The 26146-nt window shown below is 34.7% G+C and overlaps 2 protein-coding genes across 4 annotated transcripts in view; both read left to right on the top strand.

Moving 5' to 3' along the window:
* The window catches only part of ccdc120b (coiled-coil domain containing 120b), a 34919-nt gene extending 26062 nt beyond the window's left edge, over positions 1-8857 (top strand). For 2 of the 3 annotated variants that reach the window (XM_056468458.1, XM_056468459.1), the window contains exons 9-11: positions 62-163; positions 2748-3770; positions 4963-8857. In XM_056468458.1, the coding sequence (XP_056324433.1) occupies positions 62-163; positions 2748-3770; positions 4963-5062 (1225 nt within the window). In that variant the 3' untranslated portion in view covers positions 5063-8857. The remainder of the gene's footprint in view (positions 1-61; positions 164-2747; positions 3771-4962) is intronic. The other variant, XM_056468460.1, reaches the window with a different exon arrangement.
* A 1462-nt stretch (positions 8858-10319) lies between these two features.
* On the top strand, positions 10320-23222 carry comtb (catechol-O-methyltransferase b). Its single transcript, XM_056468681.1, has 7 exons — positions 10320-10482; positions 14701-14765; positions 15678-15849; positions 17720-17837; positions 18615-18808; positions 20589-20720; positions 20807-23222. Exons 3-7 carry the CDS (start codon positions 15679-15681, stop codon positions 20984-20986), a joined length of 795 nt encoding a protein of 264 aa, XP_056324656.1. The 5' UTR covers positions 10320-10482; positions 14701-14765; position 15678; the 3' UTR covers positions 20987-23222.
* Positions 23223-26146: the final 2924 nt, after the last annotated feature.

Consider the following 26146-nt stretch of genomic DNA (forward strand, 5'->3'; position numbering starts at 1 on the left):
CACTAGACCAAATGCTTATACTTTACATTTATAGCAAAGGAATGTGTGCATGTTTGTTCAGCCCAAGCCACTCACTCCCGAGAAGTGCATCTAATGTGGAGGGCAGAAGTGTTCCAGCCACACCACTGTTGTCCCGCACTGCACCTATCAGCGTCCATGTGAGGTAATGACCTGATGAGATGCCAGTTATGAGCATATTAATCTGCAACACAGATTTGTTACAAAGGCAGAAATACACATAAATATCTAGGGGTCATGACAACATGTTGACATTTCAACCTAACACCCAGGCTGTCTATAAAAAAGTTCAACAAAGACTTCTGAGGAAACTTAGATCGTTTCGAGTTCGTACCTCTATGATGACACTGTTTTATAAACAATTTATTAAATCTGTTTTATCTTTCTGCATTGTAGCTTGGTACGTTAATCTGAGTTTGTCAAATAAGAACAGGTTGAGTAGCCTGGTGAAGGTGGCAGGCAAGATCATCGGTTTTAACCAAACTGGTCGAATGGTAATTATGTTTTAAAGAGAGCACAGGGTATCTTATGCACTTCAGATCACCCATTGTACTGTGTATCAGCTGCTGCCATCAGAATATTGCTTTAGAGTTCCTATTTGCAGGACAAACAGAATTAGAAATAATTTTATAATGGTAGCCATTAGGTCATTAAATGAGTCCAGCAGGTAGGGAAATGCATCTAAAAAATGATGTATGTTGTGTGGTAATATTTTGTCAATGTGTACATTGAACTTCGCCTGTGTTACGGCACCTTGCTGCAATTTTAGTTTCACTAAATTGTATAATATATTTGAGTCTCAGTCTGATATTATAATAAACTAGCATCATTCAAAGGTTTGCGGTAAAGATTTAAAAAAAGTTTTTGAAACTTCTAAACTCATTAAGGTTGCATTTATTTGATCAAAAACAGTAATAATGTGCAATGTTATTTTTTAAATTAACTAGAAGTTTTTAATATATTGAAACATTTGATTTATTTTTGTTGTAGCAAAAAAAAGTATTTTCTTTGCTGTAGTGTCATTCTGATCATTCTGAACATGCTGATTTTGTGCTCAAAACTGCATAAATATTATTTAAGGAAGTTGTGCTGCTTAATGATTTTTTTTGTCTAAACATATTTTTTTTCAGCATTATTTGAGGACTAGAAAAAAGAGTTTAAAAAGAACTGTTACGCCCCGTGTGGCTCAGGGGATGAAAAGGGCTAAACATAATTATGACACCCCAAACCCAATTTAAAAATATCCTTTTAGATTCCCCTAAGACATTAGCTGCTATGGATCGACATGGATAACGGACGTGGCAAAAAGTGATTAGCTTTATTTAAAAAAAAAAATAAAAATTGTAAAGTATATTTACAAATGTGTACAATAAGTGCAAAATAAGCAAATAAACCAATTGAGACAAACCTGATAGAGGGAAGGAAAATAAGTGGTGTCAAATTAATTAAAATAACTAATTTAACACCCGCAAACTAAACCCTCCCCACCTCTAAAATAACTAAAGAGACATCTAGAGATTGGGAAAAAAACATCTTTGGCATCACACACCCCTAACTAAACTGCACTCACTGGAGAAAGCATACAAAGAGTAGCACCCGCTTCTAACCTAAAAGATTAACAGAGAGTCAGCTACGTGTATGTAAAGTCACGTGATGTACTTTACTTTCACTTGCCTTTAAGTAGATTTAAGCAGATTTAGTTTAGTCATTCAGAATAGATGCATAATGAAACGAACAATAGAACAGAAAATACACAAGTGTCACACAGAAAGACAGAGCAATGATGACAGACAAATGCTTTCCCCAGTCTGATCCAAGTCGTCACTGGAGCGCTTTAATGACCCCTATCCTCTTCTGATTGGTCCACTTATAAAACTCCACGAGCCAATTGGAACACCTAGAATTTAGAAGGACAGCAGACAGCAAATAAAATGGAAAGGGGAGGAGGGAACAACAGAGAACATTTATTTGAAATGGACTTTTGTAACATTGTAAATATTTGTTATCAACTTAATGCATCTTTATTAAATTAAATTGTATAAAACACTTATTGACCCAGACTTTTGAACATTAGAAATGTATATTATAGTAAGTTCTTTAATATATTCTTTTCTTACTCAAACTTTTTAAACATATTTAAAATCTCCGCTATAGTTTATTTTTGAATCAAATCTGATTTATTTGATGCATTGTAGCTGAAAGATTTATAACAAACAATCTAATCTAAAAACACACTAACCCAACTCTTTGAATATACTTCACAAAAATGTTCAGGATAAATAATAAAACAATAGTTATTTACTACTTTTCAGTACAGAATAATCTCTTTCTTGCTTTGTCTGCAGTTTTTTCGCACATAGGCAAGGAAAGCCAAGGCACATTTATTTCTATAGCACAGTTCATACACAATGGAAATTCAAAGTGTTTCACTTAAAAAAAAGAATAAAAGAAACAAGAAAATAAAAATGATTAAAAGAATGAAAAATTATTACAAACTTTGTCTTCACTAGATTGGCTTTACTGCAATGGATAATGCAGTGCCAAAATAAAGTATTTCTCCAGACAGCATCACTTTAATATCTCTCTATATGTTCAGGAGTGCAGTTTCAGGCGCCTTCCTTCAGCTCAGTAGATTAACGCTGTAGATCCACTTTAGATCCAGATATGCATTAAAAAAAATCTCATTACCTCTTATAACTTCTGACTGTCTGATCTTCTTCTCTTACTAGGCCGGAGGTGTCTGGTGGCATTGCACTAAAGCAGTGGTGCGGAAGTCCGGATGTTCCACAGTTTGTCCCATTGGCATCTCTGGAGGGTTCTTCATCAGATCGTCGCAGCTGCCCGTACAGCTCTCGAGCACGTCGTAGCAACAGCTCAGAGGCGCTACTTGATCGCTCAAGCCTTCCTGAACCCGCACCTCCCCGAAATGGCATGCCGAACCGAGCTGGACCATACAAGAGCTCCGAGTCCCTCACTGATGGCAAGCTCCGTCAGATATACCAAGGCAGCCCAGAGAGGCATATGATGGGATTTAAAGACCAGGGTCGCATGCGCTCCTCTCTTGGAGGACAAAGCAGTGGCACGGGTTACAACGAGATTTTATTGGACTACATTTGGGGTAAACAGCAAAAGAGGCCTGTCCAGATTCCGCAGAGCCAGTCAGCAGGACGAGTCTGGCCGGACTTCTCCACTCCTCCTTCGGGTACTCCTCCACATTATAATGGTTTTTCCCATTCGCAGTTACATCTGGCTGCCGCTCCCTCTTCCTACAGCCCAATGCTGTTGCGGGGCCAAGAAGCTGAGCCTCGTCGGGTCAAAGTGACGAGAACAAAATCCTGCGGACCCTTCATCCCTTTACAGCAGCACCCACAGGACGCGGTGCTGTTCTCTGCGTATGATCCTTCGTCAGCATCCACCACCTCCTCTATTCCCAATCTGCTCCCTCACCACACTGAGCTGTCCACCGCTGCATCGTTCGGCCGTAGACCGGCTCAGTTCTCTCTGCCCACTCCCGAGGACTCGACCCGCAGTCTGCACAAGGCACTGGCTCTGGAGGGCCTGCGGGACTGGTATCTGAGGAACGCCTTGGGCTATTCAACTACAGCCAAAGGCCACGATGGACTGTCCATGCGCCACTCACACACTCACCACCTGGTGCACCAGCCTCAGTCCATTGCAGCTGACCCACTGTACTCCGTGCACCGTCAAATACCTCAGTCAGCTTCATTTCACGGCCATCCTTTGCATGCCAGGTGAGTTTGCCACTTTTTCATTTCACTACACAGCAGGGATTTAATGGTTCTGGAAAAGCTGAAAATAGAAGTGAGTTTTCCAAAAGTGACTTTTGATGGGTTGGAAATGTCATGGATGTCGCTATATTAAAAAAAATTCTGTTTACTCACTGGTTACTTTTATAGGTACACTTTGATAGTACCAGGTTGTACCCAAACGATCTGAATTGTCCGGTTCTTTTGACGTATAAGAGCTCACAGTGGTATAAAAACATCCTGTCAGTTTTAAATCTCAGAACTTTGTGGTTCTTCTAAAAACCGTTTATATTGAAGACCGTCTGAAAAGTGAGAGGTTATGGAAGGCTCTGTTCTATGATGAAATAGGGTGGATAAGTTCCACCTCTGCAGAGGTCCAATACCCACTTCTACTTTAGCACGTCATGATTTTGCCAAGTACGATGCGATTCTGGATTAACATCTATGTTTATCCTGGAACATCATTTTTGTCCAAAAATGTAATCCATACCTATTCCCTACCCCTAAACTCAAATGTAACTGTAAATTATTAAAGATCAGAGGGTAATAATAGTTGCATAACATTCATGTAGAAGTGCATTAACCTAACCGTAAGTCTAAACTTAACATAAACTTTAAACGTATCTCTTAATTCTGATCGGCGGATTGTAATGTTGTTCCAGGATCAACATGGATGTTAATCCAGGAACATGTCTTGGTGAAATCAGGTTGGCGTTCTACTTCACTGCCTGTTTACGCTGTTAGTATCAAAACTATCAGTTTGAATATGTGTTATCAATCATTTAAACAGGTGTACCTAATAAAGTGGCCAGGTCTATATGTACAGTTGAAGTCAGAACTATTAGCGCTTCTGTTAAATTTGAATTATTTTGTATTCCCCACCCCATTTTAGAGGGAGACAAAATATAGGGAATACTCTGAAAATTTCCTTGCTATATTAAACATCATTTGAGAAATATTTGACAAAGAAATCACAAGGGCTAATAATTCTCACTTCAACTATATATATATATATATATATATATATATATATATATATATATATATATATATATATATATATATATATATATATATATATATATATATATATTACAATGGTAAGGACTGAATGGTTTAATATAAATGCAAGACAAATGACCATTTACAGTTTGATCTTCACCCTTCCTTATGGCAGGTCTGTGGAGCTCTCTCTCTACCCAGAGCCCTTTCCTTCAGAAGGGACCACTCAGAAAGAGTCCGGCTCGGAGCCTCCTTCACCTGGAACACTGGTCTGACCAGCAGCCAAACACACACCAGGATCTAAAATGCAACATGTTGCAATATCTGATGCAAAATTACATCTATAGGTATGCAACAGTCCGATACTGTGCTCAAACACTAGAAAATAAAAATATAATGCATTCTTTGTAGCATAAATGCTGCCACACAATAAAAAAGAAAGCAGAACAAAACAGCATTTAATTGAACATTAAAATATACAGCTTTGGAAATAAAAACTTAAAGGCCTTTGAAAATTCACAGTTATGTTTTTGAATAAATGATTTTGGTTTTATTCTGTAAACTTTAAATTTGAAATAAAAATATTGTCATTTAGAGCATATTTTTCGCAAAAAATAGCAGCGGTTGCCCTTCCAGCTGCAACCCATCACTGGGAAACATATGGCATGTTTTCAGACATGTTAATATATATTTTTTACATAACAAAATTCTAATGGTTTAACTTCAAAAGAGCTAATAAATTAAAATTTGATAAACAACCAAGATTTTCAATTCAACAACTGAAAGCATTTTCTATTTTAAAATGAAAGCATTTTTATTTTATTTTTATTCGTCATTTATCATATTCTGAAAAAAGTGACAATGTTTTTATTTCAAATGTTATCAGACCTTAATAGATTAAAACAAATTTACATTTGACTTAAACCCATACCTTATGAGTCCAGAGAAACTGAAAATGTTCAAGTGGTGTCTTAATTTTTTTCTCATAGCTTTATACAATGATATAAATTGTCATTGTTTAAAAGTCAATGTATTACAATAAACCTAACTCTGAAGTTGGTGCATCCCTACATTGATCAGGAAGCATCATGAAACAACAGAAATAATGAGCAGTGTGTTGGCTGTCACAGATTTATCGCTGCGTTTGATTGTAAACTGGTGTTTACAAAGAGATTTTATTTCCTCCATACTCTGTGTGTATTAATGGGATGTTATTGTAATGTATCTACATTTTCAAAACAGAATATAAACTGAATCATCTCCCTTCATCCTGAGATATACATATAAATATATTTTCAGAGAAAAAAATCTAGATTATAAGATGTATGTATTCTGAATTACTATTTTCTAACTAATGTTTCAGGTTAACCCTCATTTAATTATATAAAGTCTACTCAGAGTTTAATGAACTCATGCATTTTAATGTACTATAACAGCAGTGAATGTGTTGCATACCTGTTTGTTTAAATCTATATATCTAAATATCTATATGTAGCTATGAAGAGTACGATAAAAGCATTTCCATATAGAGGGACCTTGAGGTGAGGATGGAGGACTTTTGTCTGATTTCTGAAACTTTAATGCAGTGATTTAACCCTCAGTCAATGAATTTACAAAATCAAAAAGACTGATGATGTACAATTAATGTGACTGTGAACTGAGAATGAAGATGCAACCATTAAACAAAGTAAAGATGCATGAGGTTTTAAAATAAATCAATCCATCTCTATTAAATCCTTCATACAGAGTCAAAATATATTTATTATTTAGCTGCTTTTGTTATTTTTTTTTATTAAAAATTTATTTAAAACATTAAATTGGCATCAGACTCTGCGAATAGCTTTGGAACAAATATTGGTAGCAAATATTTTATATTTTGACATCTGTATTAATAAGCCCTTTAATAAATATAAGAAATTAGACCACTTTTAACTAAAATTCTTGTAGTTTACATGTTGAGAAGTGGCATAAGCTGGTCTTATGTCAGCACTATTTGGGAACAAGAGACTTAAGTAAGTTGTTACTACAGTAAGTTCTTAAAGGGATAGTTTAAATTAAAGTTTCATATTTTGAAATATTTTACCCAATCTTATTTTAATGAGCCAATAGAGTATTTCTGCATCTTTTCACCAAAAAGTCATTCGTTTTTTAAATACTAATAAACAAAAGATATGGATTCTCTCTCAAAAACCAATGGTGTGTAAGCGCAGTTTAGCTTTAGCTTAACAATCTACCAAAAGCACAGTTCTTTGCTGCTTTGTTTACGGTTTGTGCAGTACTAAGAGCGCAAAAGGGCCGTTTTCAAAGTCTTTATAAAAAATAATGTACAACACGCTACCAAGCTTTGGAAATTGCAGCTGATTGTAACATTGAAACTAATGGGTTTCATAGCGCACCGCTTTTCGTGTCCTGTGTGAAAGCCGCTTTATGTTGACTAAGTGAAGCGTGTTGATGGCCGTGATCTCGCTCTTACTACTGTAGACTCTACCATTGGAATTGACTATATAAGAAGTTCCATCCTTAATTACGTCAGGTAGAGCCATGTTTGTATAAACATTAGCAGTACAATTTTTGACAAAGAAAACACTTTGGTATGCGCAAATAGTGTTTTAGCATTTGCTCTATGATTTGCATGAGAATCCATCTCTTTCACACCGTAAATAACACAGAAATGACAGTTTATTTAATCACCCAATACACGTGCCATAAGTATGTAGATAACTTTTATTGACTTCACTTTTATTGATTTTCATCAATATCTGATTTTTTTGGCTGATTTTTAGCTGTTGACTTGCATTTTATGATCCATCAAGGATCTTTAGAGATCCTCCCACAAAAATGAAGATTTACTCACCATTCCTTCACCTTGAAAAAGTTCCAAGGCTTTATGAGTTTCTTTTTTTTTAGTTGAACACAGAAGAAGATATTTTAAAAAAATGTTAAAATGGGAGTAGCTATGTTTTTTCCACCTTAAATTTATCGTGTAATGGAGGCACACATCTTGACCAGACTCAGGCAAGTCTCTGCCTTTACTTTCACTCCGCCCTGAAGCCCCGACTGGCTCACTTTGGCCCAAGGTATGGACTGAAAAAGTCCAGCCGCTCGCCCTGAGGAAGCACTGATTTGACCCAGTCAGGCCTTGAAGTGATTGTGGAAACGCTACTGGCCCTGGCTCACACTGGCTCGCTCACTTTAGGTGCGACAATGGAAACGCGGCTAATGGCTACCAGTTTTACTGTATTTAAAAAAAAAAACAAAAGAGTGTTCAACAAAGAGTGTTTCATGTTCAACAAAAGAAAGAAATTCAAACACTTGAATAAAAATAGGTACATCTACATTGGGCAGCCTGAATTAACAGTACGTTTTCTTTGTTTCCCTCATAACTATCCCTTTAACAATTTACCTTTTTTTTTTTTTTACTATTTTCTTCCTAAAACAAACAAAAAATGAGATCTGTTAAATTCCTTTTGATTTCTGATGTGTTGTACAGTTGATTCTGATGATCAGTACAATATGATGTACACTGTATGAAATACAAGACTGTAGGTTGATTTTTGCCCCTGTAAAACCTATGAACTGCAAAATCTGCAGAACATAGGACATGGTATGATGGTTTACGTTGTGAACGATGATGGTTCAATTAATACTTGGTTCATTCAACTTGAAGAATTTGTGTGTAGTTCCTACTCTTCATCTTTCGGGTTTGTGAGCTGGTATCTGAAACTCATGACCAAACAGCTGTGCATTGCTAGTCTCTTTAAGTGTATTTTGGTGACATAAATGTCTGTACTTGTAATTAATTATAAATAACGAGAAACACCTATATGTAGCAACTTGAATAAATATATATTGTATATTTATGAACTGATCAGATTTTGTATACATATTTATTTGCATAGTACATGCCTCTGGTTGTTTACACCAGCCAATCTCGTTATAATTGACACCCTGTTCTGGCTTTATATTGTATCATCGCTGCTTTTAGAATCATTAATACATTGCTGATTTTATTTTAAATATACCTTTTTCATTGTTTTATTTTTTCATTTTTCATATCAACCATGGTCTGAGAAAAAAAAGATTCATAATAAAGATCATGAAACAAAGTCTTGATTTTTCCACATTGTCTCACACTTATAATTAAATTCAAAACCCAACATAAGTGAAATTTTTTTTCTGGCTTACTCTCTGAAAGACTGTTCGGTTCACATTACTTTTATCTTTGCTCATATTAATTTCACGTTTCACTGAGCACTTGGAATGTGTTGGACTTGTTTTCAAGCTACTTGTTCTTCCCCCCTGTTCAAATAATTGCAAAGAAAGTTCTCTTAGATATTCTATTGTTATGCAAGTCTGTTAGCACTTCAACTGGATTTCTCCGTATGTTTTAAGCATAAATATAATCTAGCGAGGTTTATCTTGAAAGAAAACATTTTGTTTTAGTAAGGACAATAAGTGCTGCCATCACATCAGTGTGTAAAGGGCTAGTGTTTCACTTAAACTAACTGAAAACAAACTTTGTGCGATTAATTCAAGAGCACATTTTAAAATTAAGGACAATAGGGTGCGCTTGACCACCAGTTGAAATTAAGTTCACTTGACAGTTGCTGTTTTTATTTAATCTGACCTCCAGGTGGCAGTATATGCCTCATAAGGAGACGATGGAGTGTAAACAAACACATTAAATATAGTTGATTTTATAAACATAGATGACACGTGTCATTTCTCCAGCATCATGCAGAATGTAGTAATCTTAAAATAAATGTTTTACGGAATATCCTATCAGAATCTGACTTCTATTCAGTCGAAATAATAAGTAGTGGATGAACTTACTGGCAACATCTGCAGAGGGCTTATTTAAGCTGTGTATTTGGTTTCTCCATGAGCAAAAATAGATGTGGTTTAAGTATGTATTTCAATTTCCAGTACTATTTGGTGCTGAGACCGTTTGGAATGACTTTATTATTAGAAACTTTGATTTCTGCTATTATTTCTGCCAATACAAACCGTTGCGAGCGAATCGAATCATGAGTCGGTTCAGTTGAATCACTGACTTAACGATCCAGACGAAGTCAACAACAAACTGGTGAAACGTTTCACTGAAAAACAACTTTAATCTCAAAGTTGTTTCAAATACAATGTATGTATCACTTATTTGGCCTAATATTATTTATCTTGACCAATATATTGTTGACATTCAACAAAAAGTACATTTGAAAATTAGAAAGAAAATTTGCCGCTTACCACAAACTAATAGACTAAAGCTGCTTTAACCATAGCAGGCTATTTGTTGGAAAATACATAAAAATCTGTTTAATAATCTTGCACACACAGACGATAGAAGGCAATTCAGATTTACGACACGAGAGTGTGTGACATTTAAGCACATTCACGCATGTATTTATCAGTGTTTATCTGTTACCATGCCAGTTTTCGATCCCTGGCCTAGTTTGGATTTGCGGTTTCTGTCTGGGGGTGTTTATTCCCCTAAAAGACCTCCGGTCAGACATTCCTCACGGCTCAGATCTGCCCAGAAGAGGTGAGAGAGCGAATTACAGGGTCAGCTGAGAGAGAGAGAGGGGGAGAGAGAGCACAGATGATCAGTGTGTGTGCATTTGCGTCCTCGCAGGTTTAACAGAAGGTCCTTAAGAGAAAGAGACATTTCGTAAAAGGCAAAGGAAGATCCTCATTGAAAGTAAGCCACGTTTTCTCTCTTATTCTTGGAAGTGTTTTAAAATTCTTGCGTTTTTGCAATCTTATTTGAATTCTGAATATTTTGAAAGCATAATACTTAGACAATATAATATGTATTTCCTTTTTATAATGGTTATAAATGTTGTTTGTTTATAGCTAATAATGTTGCATTGCCTGCCGTATGCCTTTCCAGAGTCTTTCATTTATTTAAAAATATTCTTGACAAATTACTGTATTCATTATGTGTATATAATGATTGAAGATCTGGTTTGTTTCACCAAATATTGATTTCTAAGGACTTAACTGAAGTTAAAACCTTGATATTGTGTTGTGCTGAAATTACTATTACTGAAAACATGTTGCATATATTGGCCTAGATATAGTTTTGTATTGTATATATTTGTATTATTTTGACATTCCTTTGTAATATTTTAGATTTTACTGCTTTTTAATATTGTAGTTTAATAATTAATAAATAATAATTAAGGTTTACTAATTAATGCTGTATGTAAACATTGCATATGGTACAACCCTCTTCAGCCTCTTTTATCATTTTGTGTCATTGTGTTTGGCTCATTTTTGTCGATGTTTTCTTGACTTGTTTAGTCTTAAATAGAAATCTAGTTTGTGTCAAATCTAGTTTAGTAAATGGTTCACAGTGTGTTTTGCTCAGCTGATTCCAGTTATCGTGTTTGTACATCATTTAATCAATTGTCAGTCTGTTTTACTGTGCTGTACTTCAGCTTTAAACTATTATCATGTTGCACTAATTTAACACAGAGAGTCATATTGATATTTAAAAATTAATCTCATTTATAATAAGGATTTTTTAAAAAGCCATTTATCCTGATTGCTTTGATTCTCGTTGTGTGAAAAAAACAGAATATATAATAAATATTTCCGATGCACTGGTATGCATTTACTAGAATGTGCTTCTAAAAGCCAGACTCACTCCTTGAAAATATATTCTTATTAACAATGACTGTCCATCAAAGTGTCCAAACTCTTCATTCCAGTCCAGCCTGAAGCTTCATTTGTGTTTATTTAAAGCAAACCTGTAAAGCTCTTGTCATGGTTGTCTCTCAGGGGTCCTGCAAGGGTCCTCTTTGTGTAATAGCTCTTAACCTTGAGCTTGTTGCCATGCAACTCTAAAAATTCCTTTTGAAAGCTGCGTTTCTAGTTAGTAACAGAGCTTCTTTTGTGATAAACTACATATTTGATTTCAACAAATATTAGGTTGAATGTGATTTTGCTGTGTTTTTTGTTGTTGTCATTTTTATTAGTTTACAATAGAGCTGCACAATATATTGTTTTATCATCGATATCACAATGTGTGCATTCACAATAGTCACATTGCAAAGATATGCAATGTCGAATCTGAATTACAGTTGAGCAGGAGCTACCTAATTGTTTTTAATCACCCTCTTTGTATGAAATTTATATAATTTATGACTTATTTCTTCTGATGGGGAAAACAAAACAATATTTTTTACTTTCTCTAAATATTTTTTAGATATTTGGACTGGAAACGAGACAAAACCAATAATTTTTTTTTTTCTATTGTGGGTATTTAATTTCTGTACCTGCATACTGTTAGACTCCCAGAAAACTATCAAATAGGGCTATTCAAACGTCTTTCTGAAACGGTATTCATATCGTAATATTTATCACTGTATAAAATATTGCAATATCAGATTTTTACAATATTGTGCAGCCCAAGATGATAACTATAGCTAAAAATGTGTATATATATATATATATATATATATATATATATATATATATATATATATATATATATATATATATATATATATATATATATATATATATATATATATATATATATATATCACGAAGAGAAAAAAATGTCGCTTCAGTTCATATACAGATTATATACAGCAGGTAACTATAAAAAAAATCACCATTTTTCAAGTCATATTTGTAAAGGTGCTGTTGACTTTAGAATTTTTACCAGATGTTGATAACAACAAACGTAATCCAAACTGTATATACAAAGAAAATAAAACATTTAATGTAATAAAATGAAAGGACAGAGGAAAAGTATTGAACCCATGTAGAAAGTGTGGTGTAAAAAGTCATGGAAAGCCCAGACAGAAGCTGAAATCCCTGAAGCTGATAAAGATTGAAAACAACATTGACCCTCATCAGTGTAAATGAATATTAGCTGCTTCGTTACCGACATCTATTTTACCAGATGATGAAGATAAAATGAAACCAGAGTGGACATTTCATCAAGACAATGATCCCAAACACAGCCAAGGAAACTCTCAATTGGTTTCAAAAAAGAAAATAAAGCTGCTAGAATGGCTCAGCCAATCATATGTATTGGATCCAATAGAAAATAAAAACTAAAGATCAGAGTTAATAGAAGAGACCCACAGATCAAGACAAAGTAAACAAAGTATTAAATAGAGTTTAGTTGTTCAGTACCTTTTCCATGTGTCATTCCATTGTTATTACACATAACAAATTTTATGAATATTCTTTTTTTGTTTATTTGTACGTGTATTTAGGTGATTTTTTTTGGTTCAATTTTATGTCATCAGCTCTTTTATAAATGTATTTTTTATTACCAGCTGTATATTCTTGCTGTATGAATAAACTGAAAAATGTCTACACATATGTAGAACTAATTATTTATATTTATTTTTCAGTATTTTATTCCTGTAGCCAGTAACTTCTTCATGGACAAAATGAGCTACAGCTACAACAGCAGCCCAATGATCACATGAGAGAGATTTTGAGAGCAGGATTTATTTTCTGCATAGTAAACACCCATATCATTAGAGCTTAACAATAGAGGAATGACCAGACAGATGAAAGCACAGCTCTGAACGAGAACATTCATTTCCATATACATTCATCGCATGACCTGCAGGAGTGCAAACCTGTACCACAGTAATCAAGAAGCAAAAACATATACAGTATATTTGTGTTTGCGTGTGTGTGTGTGTGTGTGTGTGTGTGTGTGTGCGTGTGTGTGTGTGCTGTCTTGAAAGCTTATATAATTGTATTATTTTAATAGTGAATTTATCCACATTGTTCCTAGACATGCACAGTCATTACTGGCTCTGTTATATTTTTCACATTTTTACTGAACGGTTCATTATAGGACATTACTGAAGCATGACTTGCATAAAAATTTGAAGGGATGGAGGAAAAATATTGCTTGCTTTATATTCTAAGCCATGTGCAAGTTTGAAGCTCAGCTTTTTTATGACAGTTATGGTGCTACAAATAACATCTAAAATACATCTACAGTTGAAGTCTACAGTGTTTATTGTTTCCCCAATTTCTGTTTAACGGAGAAAAGATTTTTTCAACACATTTCTAAACATAATAGTTTTAATAACTCATTTCTAATAACTGATTTATTTTATCTTTGTCATGATGACAGTAAATAATATTTGACTAGATATTTTTCAAGACACTTCTATACAGCTTAAAGTGACATTTAAAGGCTTAACTAGGTTAATTAGGTTAACCAAGCAGGTGAGGGTAATTAGGCAAGTGTTCAAGTGTGTTCAAAAAATTGCTTAAAGCGGCTAATAATTTTGACCTTAATGTATTAAAAAAATTAAAAACTGCTTTTATTCCAACCGAAATAAAACAAATAAGACTTTCTCCAGAAGAAAAAATATTATCAGACATACTGTGAAAATGTCCTTGCTCTGTTAAACATAATTTGGGAAATATTTAAAAAATAAAAAAAATAAAAATTCTAATAATAATTCTGACTTTAACTGTATGTTTATTATTGTCAATGGACCTAGGCTCATGGATACGTACCCCTGTATATATTTTTGGAGAGCACCAAATAAGTCCCAGGAGATTGCAGGTTTTGTTTTGCAAATCCACCAGAGGTTGCTGTGTACATGTTTTCAGATCTCAAATTTCTCTCTCGAGTGCCATTCGCACCTACTTTTCTTGCGTAAATCCACCAGAGGCCGCTGTCGACTGACTGACTGATTAACCGACCAACCGACTGATAATCCCCCAAGCCCCTTCCCTAAACCCAACAGATAGTGTTCTTAAAAGCTGTGTTTTTGTTTTCAGATCTTATCACGTTCTCACCCTGTTATTTACTCATTTATTTTATTTTTTGCCTTTTATTTTTCTTTTACCTGCTTTCTGGAACTGTTCTTTGCTGTGCTCAAACCCTATCGTCCTGGTTAACTCCACTCTTCGTCCTAAGTCCGCTGGCGAACACAGTGATCTACTGTGTAAACTGGTAACAGTGGAAAAGCCATCCACACGGAGGTAAGCCCGTAAATCTGTCATAACTTTAGTATTTTTCAGCAAACCAAAATGTTAATTGCATGGGATTTGAATCTGCTCATTAACAGAACATCAAATCAACACACCTCAAATAAAATAAATTCTAATTAATTTTAATGTTACTTTCTGATTAACAAACTTGTAATTGTTCAAGAAAACAAGCTAAATATGTGTTGCTAAATATATCTAGACAATGTTATTTGGCATTAATTGAATTTAATTATTGATGTATTGTTGTAAGACACATCATAGTATGATGATCATACATACAAAATTACACAAATTATTTTTTTTTCTCTTTTTAAAATGAGTATATTAAATAAGTAATTTGACCGATTGCGACACTTTTAAACATTTGCTAAGTATTTGTTCCAGTACTAAAAACCTTTTCTGTTTTGTTGGTTGTCTGCATCAAAACACACCCCATCTGTGAGGGTTAAATTAAAATCAATTATCACCATAAAAATGCATCAAGTTTTCCACAAATATATTAAGCAGCATAACTGATTTCAAAACTAAAAATATGTTTTTTTAAGCACCAAAGCAACATATTACAACCTAGAACTTTACAGTATTTATGTACAACTTTGCCATCACATGATTAAATATATATATTAGCAATTTATTTTTGATCAAATAAATGCAGCGTTGGTGAGCAGAGAGTCCTCTTTAAAAAACAAATAAACAAGACTGTTAGTGCAGTTAAATTAAATAATACATAATTTTATTGTGATATAGAAATTAATTCACTAAATCAAAATTAGAAAGTCTTTGCCATAAAAGCCAGGTCACTTAATGTGTTGACTCCTCCTGAGCTGATCTGACATTGATCATGAATGCTTCTTAATCTCTCTGTATATGTGTGTGTGTGTGTGTGTGTGTGTGTGTGTCTAGTATGTTGGTGGTGTTGCTGTGCTGGTGTTTAGGGGCCTCAGCGCTGTTGTACGTCTTGTACTCATGGCTGATTCCTGCAGCGGTGCAGTTCAATGGCAGTCTGGCCTTACTCTGGCATGATGTCATCGTAGAGCGAGCTCTGGATTCTCTGACCCGATCAACTCGACCGCAGGTAACGAGACACCCAGGCAAAAACCACATGCTACTGTCAGTTTTGAGATATTAGGCTTTTTGGATTTTCATACAGTGTTTTTCTAATGTATTCAATGTAGAGATAACATTCAAATACACTTTTAATTTGTTGTTTTTTTTTTTGGTTGTTGTTGCAATTGATCAGTTTATGGCTGTAGATATCAGTTACATTAAATATTTTAATTTCAAATATTTAAAAACAATGTTTTTTTCTTTAGAGTTTTTTCTCTTGCACCAAGCCATAAATCTCCACTTTAGCAGAAGTTATATACACCAAATAATTCATATTTTCATTCTGAATGGTTAAATTACATTAAATTACATTAAATTAACATAACTTTAATTAATTCCACAAAAATTCAGATTCCAGATTATTTTTAATTATATTGTAATTATTAAGAAGTTCTCAAAATTGACAATCTCTTGACTCAAATATGTAAAAAAATAATAATAATAATTTTGAGCCTGACTTCATGCGATGTTCTGATATTCGTGCTGGAGATGTATGCAAATGAGTGCATATTTAATTAAATAATGCTTCATTTGCAGATTTAACCCTTCCACTACGATTTATATATATATATCGATTTATATATATTTATATATATATATCTTTGGTTAAATTGTGTTCCTTAAACCGCTCTAAGCAATTTAGCATATTTCTGTTTTGTTTTAATGATAACCTAACCTTGAAGAGTTGATGCCAACCCTAACTGGAATCGAAGAGATGATGCCAACCCTGTGAGGACTTTGAGAACTTAAGCAATACCCAAACTGTTACTGTTTTTATTTACTGTAATGATCAGATCACTTATATATATTATTAGCCTCCCTTTGATTTTTTTTTCTTTTTTAAATATTTCCTAAATGATGTTTAACGGAGCAAGGAAATTTTGACAGTATGTCTGATAAGATTTTATTCTTCTGGAGAAAGTCTTGTTTTTTTTTCGGCTAGAATGAAAAAAGGTTTTAATTTTTAAAAAGCTATTTTAAGGTTAAAATTATTACCCCCTTTAAGCAAATTTTTTTAGATAGTCTATAGAACAAACCATCATTAATAACTTGCCTAATTACCCTAACCGTTAAACAGAAATATATATATATATATAGACAACTTTTTTTAAATACACACCATATATTGTACAATTGCAGGTCAACTATGTATATGTAGCCTATAATCTATTTAACCTTTTGCAAAGCTGCTTTGGAATGAAAATTATTGGGAAAAGCACTATACAAATAAACTTGGATTGAATTGAATTGAATTGAACTGAACAGAACATATGGACAAAAGGTCAACCATTTTTTCCAATATTGGGAACAGAAAAGAAAAACTACAGCATTTCATCAACATTTTATATATATTAATTTTTGCTCTTAAAAATGATTTAATGTTTTCTGTAACATATAAATTTAAGTGTACTAATTTTGGACCGTTATTTTAAGTTATTTTGTTAGATAAGCTCCAGATTTGGCTTCAGTGCTGACTAATCTAATGTATATGCACAAATGTAATATTTCAAAGGTTCCTATAGAAAATATTCGTTTAAATGAGAGGTTTGTGAGGGGTGTACTCATATATGTTGGAAAAGTTGTAAAAAAAAAGCTTGTCATTTTTACTTAATAAATGAACTGTAAAAGTATGATGCTAACTATTATTTTAGAATTTTCTTGCTACATTCTCCTGCAGTGTCTTGCCTTAATGTTTTCTATCACCATAAAACAAAAAACTAGGATGCCTCAGTGGTGGATGTGTTGTTGTGTCTGGTGGAGTTGAATGCTGTTAGAAGTTTCAGCCTCATAAACTCCATCATCACTGGATTTTGTTTTGTTGTGTTTGTTCTGAACAGCGTCTGCTAAAAGCTGTAAAGCAGCACGCGACTCGAGGCGACCCTCAGAGCGTCATCTCTGCCATTGATCACTTCTGCAGACACCGCGAATGGGCTATGAATGTTGGAGATGAGAAAGGTCAGAGCACTACTCAAGACTCAAATTATTGCTTTAACCCCCTCGGACCCTGTGTCCATTACAGTGGACATCACATGTCAGCCCATGTTTTTTTTTGGTCTTGAGCATTTTGTCTCATTTAAAGCTTGCAGTCCATGAGAGTGGACGATTGTCATTCAATCAAATAGTAAGGCATGACATGTATATTGAAAAAATCCACTATACTGAAAAGCATCATAGCATCACTTCACTCCAGACACAGATGTAAGCCACGTTTACCATTTCTTAAAATTCAGATTTATTGATATGTTTGCCAAAATTTCATAGATTGTATTTTAAAAAGAGAGATTACATTTAAAATATATAAAAACAATGTAGAGGGCGACGCAGTGGCGCAGTAGGTAGTGCTGTCACCTCACAGCAAGAAGGTCTCACAGCAAGAAGGAGTTTGCATGTTCTCCCTTTGTTCACGTGAGTTTCCTTTGGCTGCTCCGCTTTCCCCCACAGTCCAAAGACATGTGGTACAGGTGAATTGGGTAGGCTAAATTGTCCATACTGTATGTGTGTGAATGAGTGTGTATGGATGTTTCCCAGAGATGGGTTCGCAGCTGGAAGGGCATCCGCTGCGTAAAACATGTGCTGGATAAGTTGGCGGTTCATTCCGCTGTGGCGACCCCGGATTAATTAAGGGACTAAGCCAAAAAAATGAATGAATGAATAAAAACAATGTATAAAAGTCATTACATCTAAAGGAAGTTCCCGTAAAACATGAATGTGTGTATATCTGTGTATACTCAGGCTGTATCCTGGATTCAGTGGTGAGTGAGCTGAACCCAGAGAAGGTCCTGGAGTTGGGCACATACTGCGGCTACTCTACAGTTCGCATCGCTCGTCTGCTTCCTCCTGGAGCTCGTCTCATTACACTGGAGTTCAACCCAGATTACGCTGTGATTGCTCGACAAGTCATTGCCTGGGCTGGACTTGAAGACAAAGTAAGGGCCACATTTCTCTCTCTCCACACTGACTGACAACCTGTTCAGGCAATTCAGAGATATTGACGCCATTTATTGTTCGTTTTTTTAACCCCTGTGCTGTCCTTGTTTAGTGTCAACTTATGGTCTTTTGAGTTTCTCACTCACTCACTCATTTCTTCAGCTCAGTACTTGCTTTATCAATGGTTGCCACAGAGGAAGGAACCACCAATTTCTTTCCCAATTATTTTACTAATGATACCCTTCCAGCTGCAACCCAGAACTATAAGAGTACAACACTCAGTGCTGGAAAACACACACACACACACACACACACACACACACACACAAATGCACTGTCCCATTCAATTCAGTTAAATTCAATTCATCTTTATTTCTATAGCGCGTTCTACAATGTAGATTGTGTGAAAGCAGCTTAACATAGAAGTTCTTGTAAATTGAAACAGTGTCAGTCCAGTTTTCAGTGTTGAAGTTCAGTTTAGTTCAGTTCTGTGTGCTTTAATTTTCACTGCTAAAAGTCCAAACTCTAAGAAGCAAATCCATCGATGGGCAGCTCCACAAATCCCAAGCCAAGCAAGCCAGTGGAGACAGTGGCAAGGAACAAAACTTCACCAATTGACGAAAGTGAAGGGAAAAAAAGCTAGAGAGAAACCAGGCTCAGTTGGGCGTGACCATTTCTCCTCTGGCCAAACTTCTTGTGCAGAGCTGCAGTCTAGGCGCCGGAGGCTGGAGAACGATGGACGTCTTATTCACACACACTCTCTCATTTACATGCACTACAGTTTGTTTGTATGACAGCTGAGCAGAATCCGGAAAAATAAACCATAGAACTCTGACCAATGTGAGGAGACTTTACTCTCAGTCTGCAGCCAGACCCTTCTCTAGAAAACATGCAAACTACCCCACGGAAAGGCCTCCTGGTCAAGCTGGACTCAAAGCAGTGACCTTCTTGCTGTGAGGCAACCATGCCCTTAGCCACCATTAAATCCACTTAATTTTACTATATTCAATAATGTTTTTACTCCACATTTATGTAGTTTTTTGGAGAAATTATGATTTAAAAAAAGACTTAAATAAAAAATTAACTAGATTTGTATACAAAACTTGCCCTTTATGCAAAATTGACTTCATAAAACGACCCACATATCTAAATTACATTAATAAGGTAATCATGTGATATTTTTGGCCATCTTTTGAAAAATTCAGTTTGACAAGTAGATGCCGGCATGCTATCATGAATGATGGGGATGAACATTCTGTCATTTTCTTGCAAAATAAACATTCATCAATTAGTACTTTTAATCAGGTCATGTTGTATACATTAACAACAAAAAAAGTTGAACATTTCAGGACTTTTGTTTTCATTTCATATTATTTTTCAGGTTTTTTATTTTTATTTATTAGGATATTTGTACTCAGGTGCCTGATTAGTGTACTTCATCCACCACTAAAGTTATTCTCAGATAACAACCGTGAAAACTAATAACACATATGGTCATATGTATATATCAATCCTTTGTGTCTAATTGTTAACTTATGTGCCAAGTATAGCCATATTAAGTGACAGTAAAGCCCCTCGCTGATAAAATTGCACTTTGTAAGTTAAATATATAGCAGAAAACTCAACAATAGCATCACAAATTTGACCAGTATTGTACAGTCCTACTTTAAATAAGCCTATTAGCAGTGACGTGAAAAATTCTGAAATTGTATGTTGTTCTCTAATTTGGTAATGAAGGTAATATTGTAAAAGCCTAACAGGTATTTTTCACTTCATCAGGTGCAGCTTGTAGAAGGTGCGTCTGAAGACTGGATCCCACGCATGAAGGAGCACTTTGGAATCGAAACCTTTGATTTAGTTTTTCTGGACCACTGGAAAGACCATTACCTTCCTGACACTAAATTAATGGAGGTGTGTTTCGACCATTTCCCCTGCAGACATCGAAACATCTTTAATTTATTCAATGTTGAATCCTTTTCTGTCTTCTTTCTTCACAGGATTGTGGTCTGCTAAGGAAAGGCACGGTTCTTCTTGCTGATAATGTGATCTGTCCTGGAGTCCCAGACTATCTTGAATATGTGCGCAATAGCCGTTCCTATAAAAGCTGCTATTTTAAATCCCATTTAGAGTACACCAGGGCAGAGGATGGCTTGGAGAAGTCTGTGTTTTTGGGCTAGAGACGTACAGAGATGATTCTTATGCTTAAAAGGAGGATTTTTTTCTTTTCTGAGAGCCAGCGTGAGCTTTATTTTAAATGATTTATTATTATAAGTCCCCTACACGCTTCAAACACTTGGTTGTTTCAAACCAAATTTAGATCAAACATGGACGAAGTAGACCCATGGGTTAAAGGGATAGTGCACCCAAAAATTAAAATCCCATCATTATTTACTTACACTTTACCTATTAGAGTTTATTTCTTCTGTTGAGCACAAAAGAAGATACTTAGCAAACATTTGGAAAACCGGTAGACATTGACCTCTGTAGTGTTCTATTCATTCATTCATTCATTAATTTTCTTTTCGGCTTAGTCCCATTATTATTCAGGGGTCGCCACAGTGGAATGAACCACCAATTTATCCAGCATATGTTTTACAAAATCCATCACTGGGAAATAACCATACAGTCTTGCATTCACACACATACTCTACGGCTAACTGAAATGCCAACTGACTCAGCCAGAGCTCGAACCAGCGACCTTCTTGCTGTGAGGCGATTGTGCTACCCACTACGCCACTGTGACGCCCCTGTATTATTCTTGGTTACACTTTATTTAAGAAGATGTAGTTAAAGTGTAACTATCCATTTAATTACTGATTTATAACAATAATTAATAACATGTACTTACTATATGGTTGGGGTTAGAATGTGGGTCAGGTTTAGGGTTACAAATTGTGCATAATTAGGTCCCACTTTACAGTAGGTGGCCTTAACTTATATGTACTTACACTGAAATTAACTATTTACTACAATGTAAATACATGTTTTTACGTTTAGCATTGATTAAATACTTGCATGTAATTACATCTGCAATCAATTTCTGCAATTACATTTGTAATTGACCATCCCTACCCACCCTTAAACCTACCCATGCCATCAAATCTGTGCCTAACTCTACCTGTATCCCATCTCAAGACCATCAGAAAAGTTCTGCAATACATTATCAACACAGTAAGTACATTGTATATATTTTTTTATGCAAGTACGTATTAGTTAGGACCACCTGGTATAAAGTAAGCTCCATCAGTTAATTGTAATTACTATAGTACTGTAAGTGCATGGAACATGTGTAACTATGTGACCTTAAATTAAAGCGTTACAATTTTAACATTCTTCAAAATAGCAGGAAAACAAAACTCATAAATGTTTGGAACTAACTCAGAGTGAATAAATTGTTGTGAATAAATTTTTTGGGTGACTATCACAACTATACTATACCCATTCCTATAACATATGTACTATTTTTAACAAATTAGTTTGAACTCAAATGTTGAGTATGTGTAAATTTGAGTTAAAACATTCATTTTCTTTTCGGCTTAGTCTCTTTATTAATCCGGGGTCGCCACAGCAGAATGAACCGCCAACTTATCCAGCATATGTTATTACGCAGCGGATGCCCTTCCAGCTGCAACTCAGCACTGGGAAACACCCATGCACTCTTGCATTTACGCACATACACTAGTCAATCTAGGGCCAATTTAGCTTACCCAATTCACCTATACCACATGTTATTGAACTCGTGGGGGACACCAGAGCACCCAGAGGAAACCCACACGAACTAAGAAAATTAAGAAATGCCAACTGAGGCTCGAACCAGCGACCATCTTGCTGCAAGGTGAACATGTATCCCACTGCACCACCGTGCAGCCATTGAGTGAAAACAATCCAGGATATTTAAGAGTAGTTTTTTTTTTACAATTCTGTAAATCAAGAAGAATTTCATTTGCTCAAACAATACGTTTTACCACTCTGTACCACTAGAGAGCAGGATCGGATTTAAAATGTGACACTCTGCATACAGGGCTGTTCGGACCTCTCAGTTTAACCTAATGTGATCTGTAAAATCAAACCATTTTGTACAAACCAGTGGCTTTGTATACTTGTATTTGTATAAAAAAGTGACATTTTCTTTATTTTAAGATTATTATTTTGTATTGATGAAAATCAAGTCAGCATTGATGCACAACGACATTCCATTCCATGCTATTTTTAGATATTTTGCCATTTGATATAGGCATATGAGTTATAAATATATTAAATATGTTTTATTGAATGTTTTGGTGCATATTCTTGTATGCTTTGATGTTTTAATTTATTCCTTAAAGGTAACTTTATATAACATTTAAATCATTGTTGCAATGTCAAATGTATCTTTTGTTTTATATTGAACTGTTATAAAACACATTTTCATTACCTCTCTGTGATGTTTTATAGTTTTTTTTCAACAATCGGACTAAACAGCATACTTTTCTTGCAATTGCATGTTTATATCCCACAATTCAGATTTTTCTTCTCAGGCCATAGTGTATTTATGTCTTGCAAATCTGTGAAAAAGTTAACATAAATTTAGTTCATATAAATTTAAATCTGAGTTTATGTCTCACATTTTTGAGCAACTTGCAATTATCTTTTGTAATTCTGAAATAAGTTAGAACTGCAATAAATAAAGTGAGTTGTAAAAAAAGTCCTAAATCTGAATTCGTATCTCACGAGCAGAGCCTAAACTAGGGCCCGCGGTAACCTTTGATTTGAACCTCCATCCCATCTGAGAAAAGAGGGAGAATGATGGGGAATTTTTGAGGGTAATGCATTTACAGAGATCGTCATTTCTAATTGAACATAACTTTTGTTTCTGTTACTGTTCAGCTTCAAAAAAATCAAACTGAAGTTAAATGTTTCAATTAAATGTTGTGAGTGAATCAGATTTAAAACAATAATAAATACAGTCATTTGATGGATATGAGACAATGCAGAAGACATCAGCAAGCGAATCAAGGCAAAGTGTATTTTTTGTGTTATAAATGGGATTGTTCATGTTTTTATTGTAATATGTTAATTATAAAATGTACAAAATCTATAATTATTGATACAATTAAAGTATTTTAAATGTAATAAATGATATTATTAATTAAATTATAATAATTATATAAGAAATTACATTGAAAACTTGTGGTATATTTACCTCTGGCCCATCACCCTCAATCAAGTTTAGTTTTTGGCCCTTCAGAAGAAAAAGCTTGTTGCACCCCTGCTCACAAATAAATCACAAGATTTTATTTGACAATTTTAAGTAAAAAAAAAGGCCAGAATTGGGCGATATATAAACAAACTTGCTAGAAGAAAAATCTAATGTACATTTATTTTAAGTGAAGTTTCATAAACTAATTTCGAGAGGAGCACGTGATATGATTGAGCACGTCTGGCCACTCATCTGTAATCAGTAATAATCCAATCAGAGTGATCCTAGTTTACTATAAATGGATCATTTTCTTCCCACTGTTTCTATCTTCGTTTGGAAGAATCCCCCTTCCACCCCTTCTCCTCCTTTTCCTCCCTTTTCTAAAAAGGGAGAGCTCTCGAGACCTACCTGATCTCGGATCTCCTGATATGCTTATCGACCGGGCGGGAGCCCTGGGCTCAAATATCTCCGAGCTCAGGGTTCTCTCCCGGGACAGCATGCCAAACCTGCTTTATACGCCAAGCATATCTAAGTGGGAACTCTTGAAATTATTAATATTTTTAACCCTTTGACAAAAATGGCATCCCATAATAACTTGCATACATAAGACAAGCAAAAGGCTTTTTTTAAAGTAAGGGTTTCTCAATCATGTTCCCGGAGGGCCACCAACATGTTTTGGATGTCTCCTTTGTCTGTAACACCGATTACAGGTCTTTCAGTCCCTGCTAATGAGCAGGTGATCTAAATCAGGTGTGCTTGCTTAAGGAGACAAGGAAAAATGTGCAGAGCTGGTTGTCCTCCAGGAATGTGGTTGAGAAACACTAATTGTTTGAATTTCTCACAAATTATAGGTAGTATGTGTCAAATAATAGGCTACAGATATTTCAAATCATCCACCTGCCTGGTAATAAATAAATAAAATATATTACAGAAACCTACAATGATCTGTAGACAAGCAATACTTTGTCCCTCGATCACTGGATTGCTTTAAAAATTGAACAGAATATACACTTATATTTAAATAATTCATTTATAACATAGAGCAAAAGATATCCCTGAGAGAGAAAGAGAGAGAGAGATAAAAAAAGTGAGCAAAAGTGAAGAGTCAGTATGTTGAGGATATGAAAAGCCATTAGCCCATATACAGCAGCCATGTGTGTCAGAATAAAGTCCAGCGGTGGTATTATGGACCAGAGTAAGGCTATATACTACACTGTAAAAAAAAATATCGTAAAAAAAAGGTCAAATGACTGGCAGCTACGGCTGCCAAACAAAAACCATTATATTATGGTAAAATTTCTTTGTTGAAAAAAAGTGCAAAAAATAATAAATCTACAGATATTTTCATTAAAATGTTTACAGAAAAACACTGTTATTTTACAGACTTTTCCTAGATTATTACGATCAAATCTGTTTAAAAAAGTTACACATTAAGAGTTTTACAGAGAAACACTGTTATTTCACAAACTTTTCCTAGATTATTATGATCGAACATCATCAATAAAGTGACTGCAATAAAATTTCAAGAGAAAAAATGTTATTTAAAAGAATTTTATCTCTCAACCATTACAATTAAACACCTTTAATAAAATGCAGAGACATGCTCATGGTCGTAATTTAACAGTTTTATTTTGGATCAAAAACGTCTGGAAAAAACAACAAATGAGATACAACTGATTAAATTCTCACAACTTTAAGATTACAGTTGTTGCATTTTATTGAATAGTATTTATATAAAACATGTAGAGGTTTAAGATATATGGAATAATTCAGTTACAAATTAAATAGAACTGTAATGTGAAGGGGATGCTGACAAAGGGGTGCAGATCCAAATGCAGGTTTATTACACAGAGATGTGTTAACAGTCAACACAGGGGCAAACAGATGCATGCAGGGAATCCAGAGTCATGGTAAAATAACAGCCAAAGGGTCAGTCCCGGCAGCAAACCACATAAACAATTAACAAACAAAGCAAGACAAAAGAAGAGAACCGCATCATAATGTTCACAGTAACAGTATAACAAGACTTAGCAATTGGTGCGTCCGTCTGTGCTGCTTTTAAAGTCCATGTAATCAGTTCATAACGATCCTCCGACTGTGTGTGTGCAATCAACGGAATCCGGAGCAGGTGCATGTGAGCGGAATTTATCTATTTTAT

This window comes from Danio aesculapii, chromosome 11 (assembly GCF_903798145.1).
Source record: "Danio aesculapii chromosome 11, fDanAes4.1, whole genome shotgun sequence".
NCBI lineage: Eukaryota > Metazoa > Chordata > Actinopteri > Cypriniformes > Danionidae > Danio > Danio aesculapii.

What these genes read in the sequence shown, in the direction of transcription:
- comtb (XM_056468681.1), top strand. Translation starts at nt 15,679, where the DNA reads ATGTTGGTGGTGTTGCTGTGCTGGTGTTTAGGGGCCTCAGCGCTGTTG. An exon ending in GAATGTTGGAGATGAGAAAG is followed by an intron (nt 17,838 to 18,614) that starts GTCAGAGCACTA and finishes GTGTATACTCAG; the next exon opens with GCTGTATCCTGGATTCAGTG. An exon ending in CTGACACTAAATTAATGGAG is followed by an intron (nt 20,721 to 20,806) that starts GTGTGTTTCGAC and finishes CTTTCTTCACAG; the next exon opens with GATTGTGGTCTGCTAAGGAA.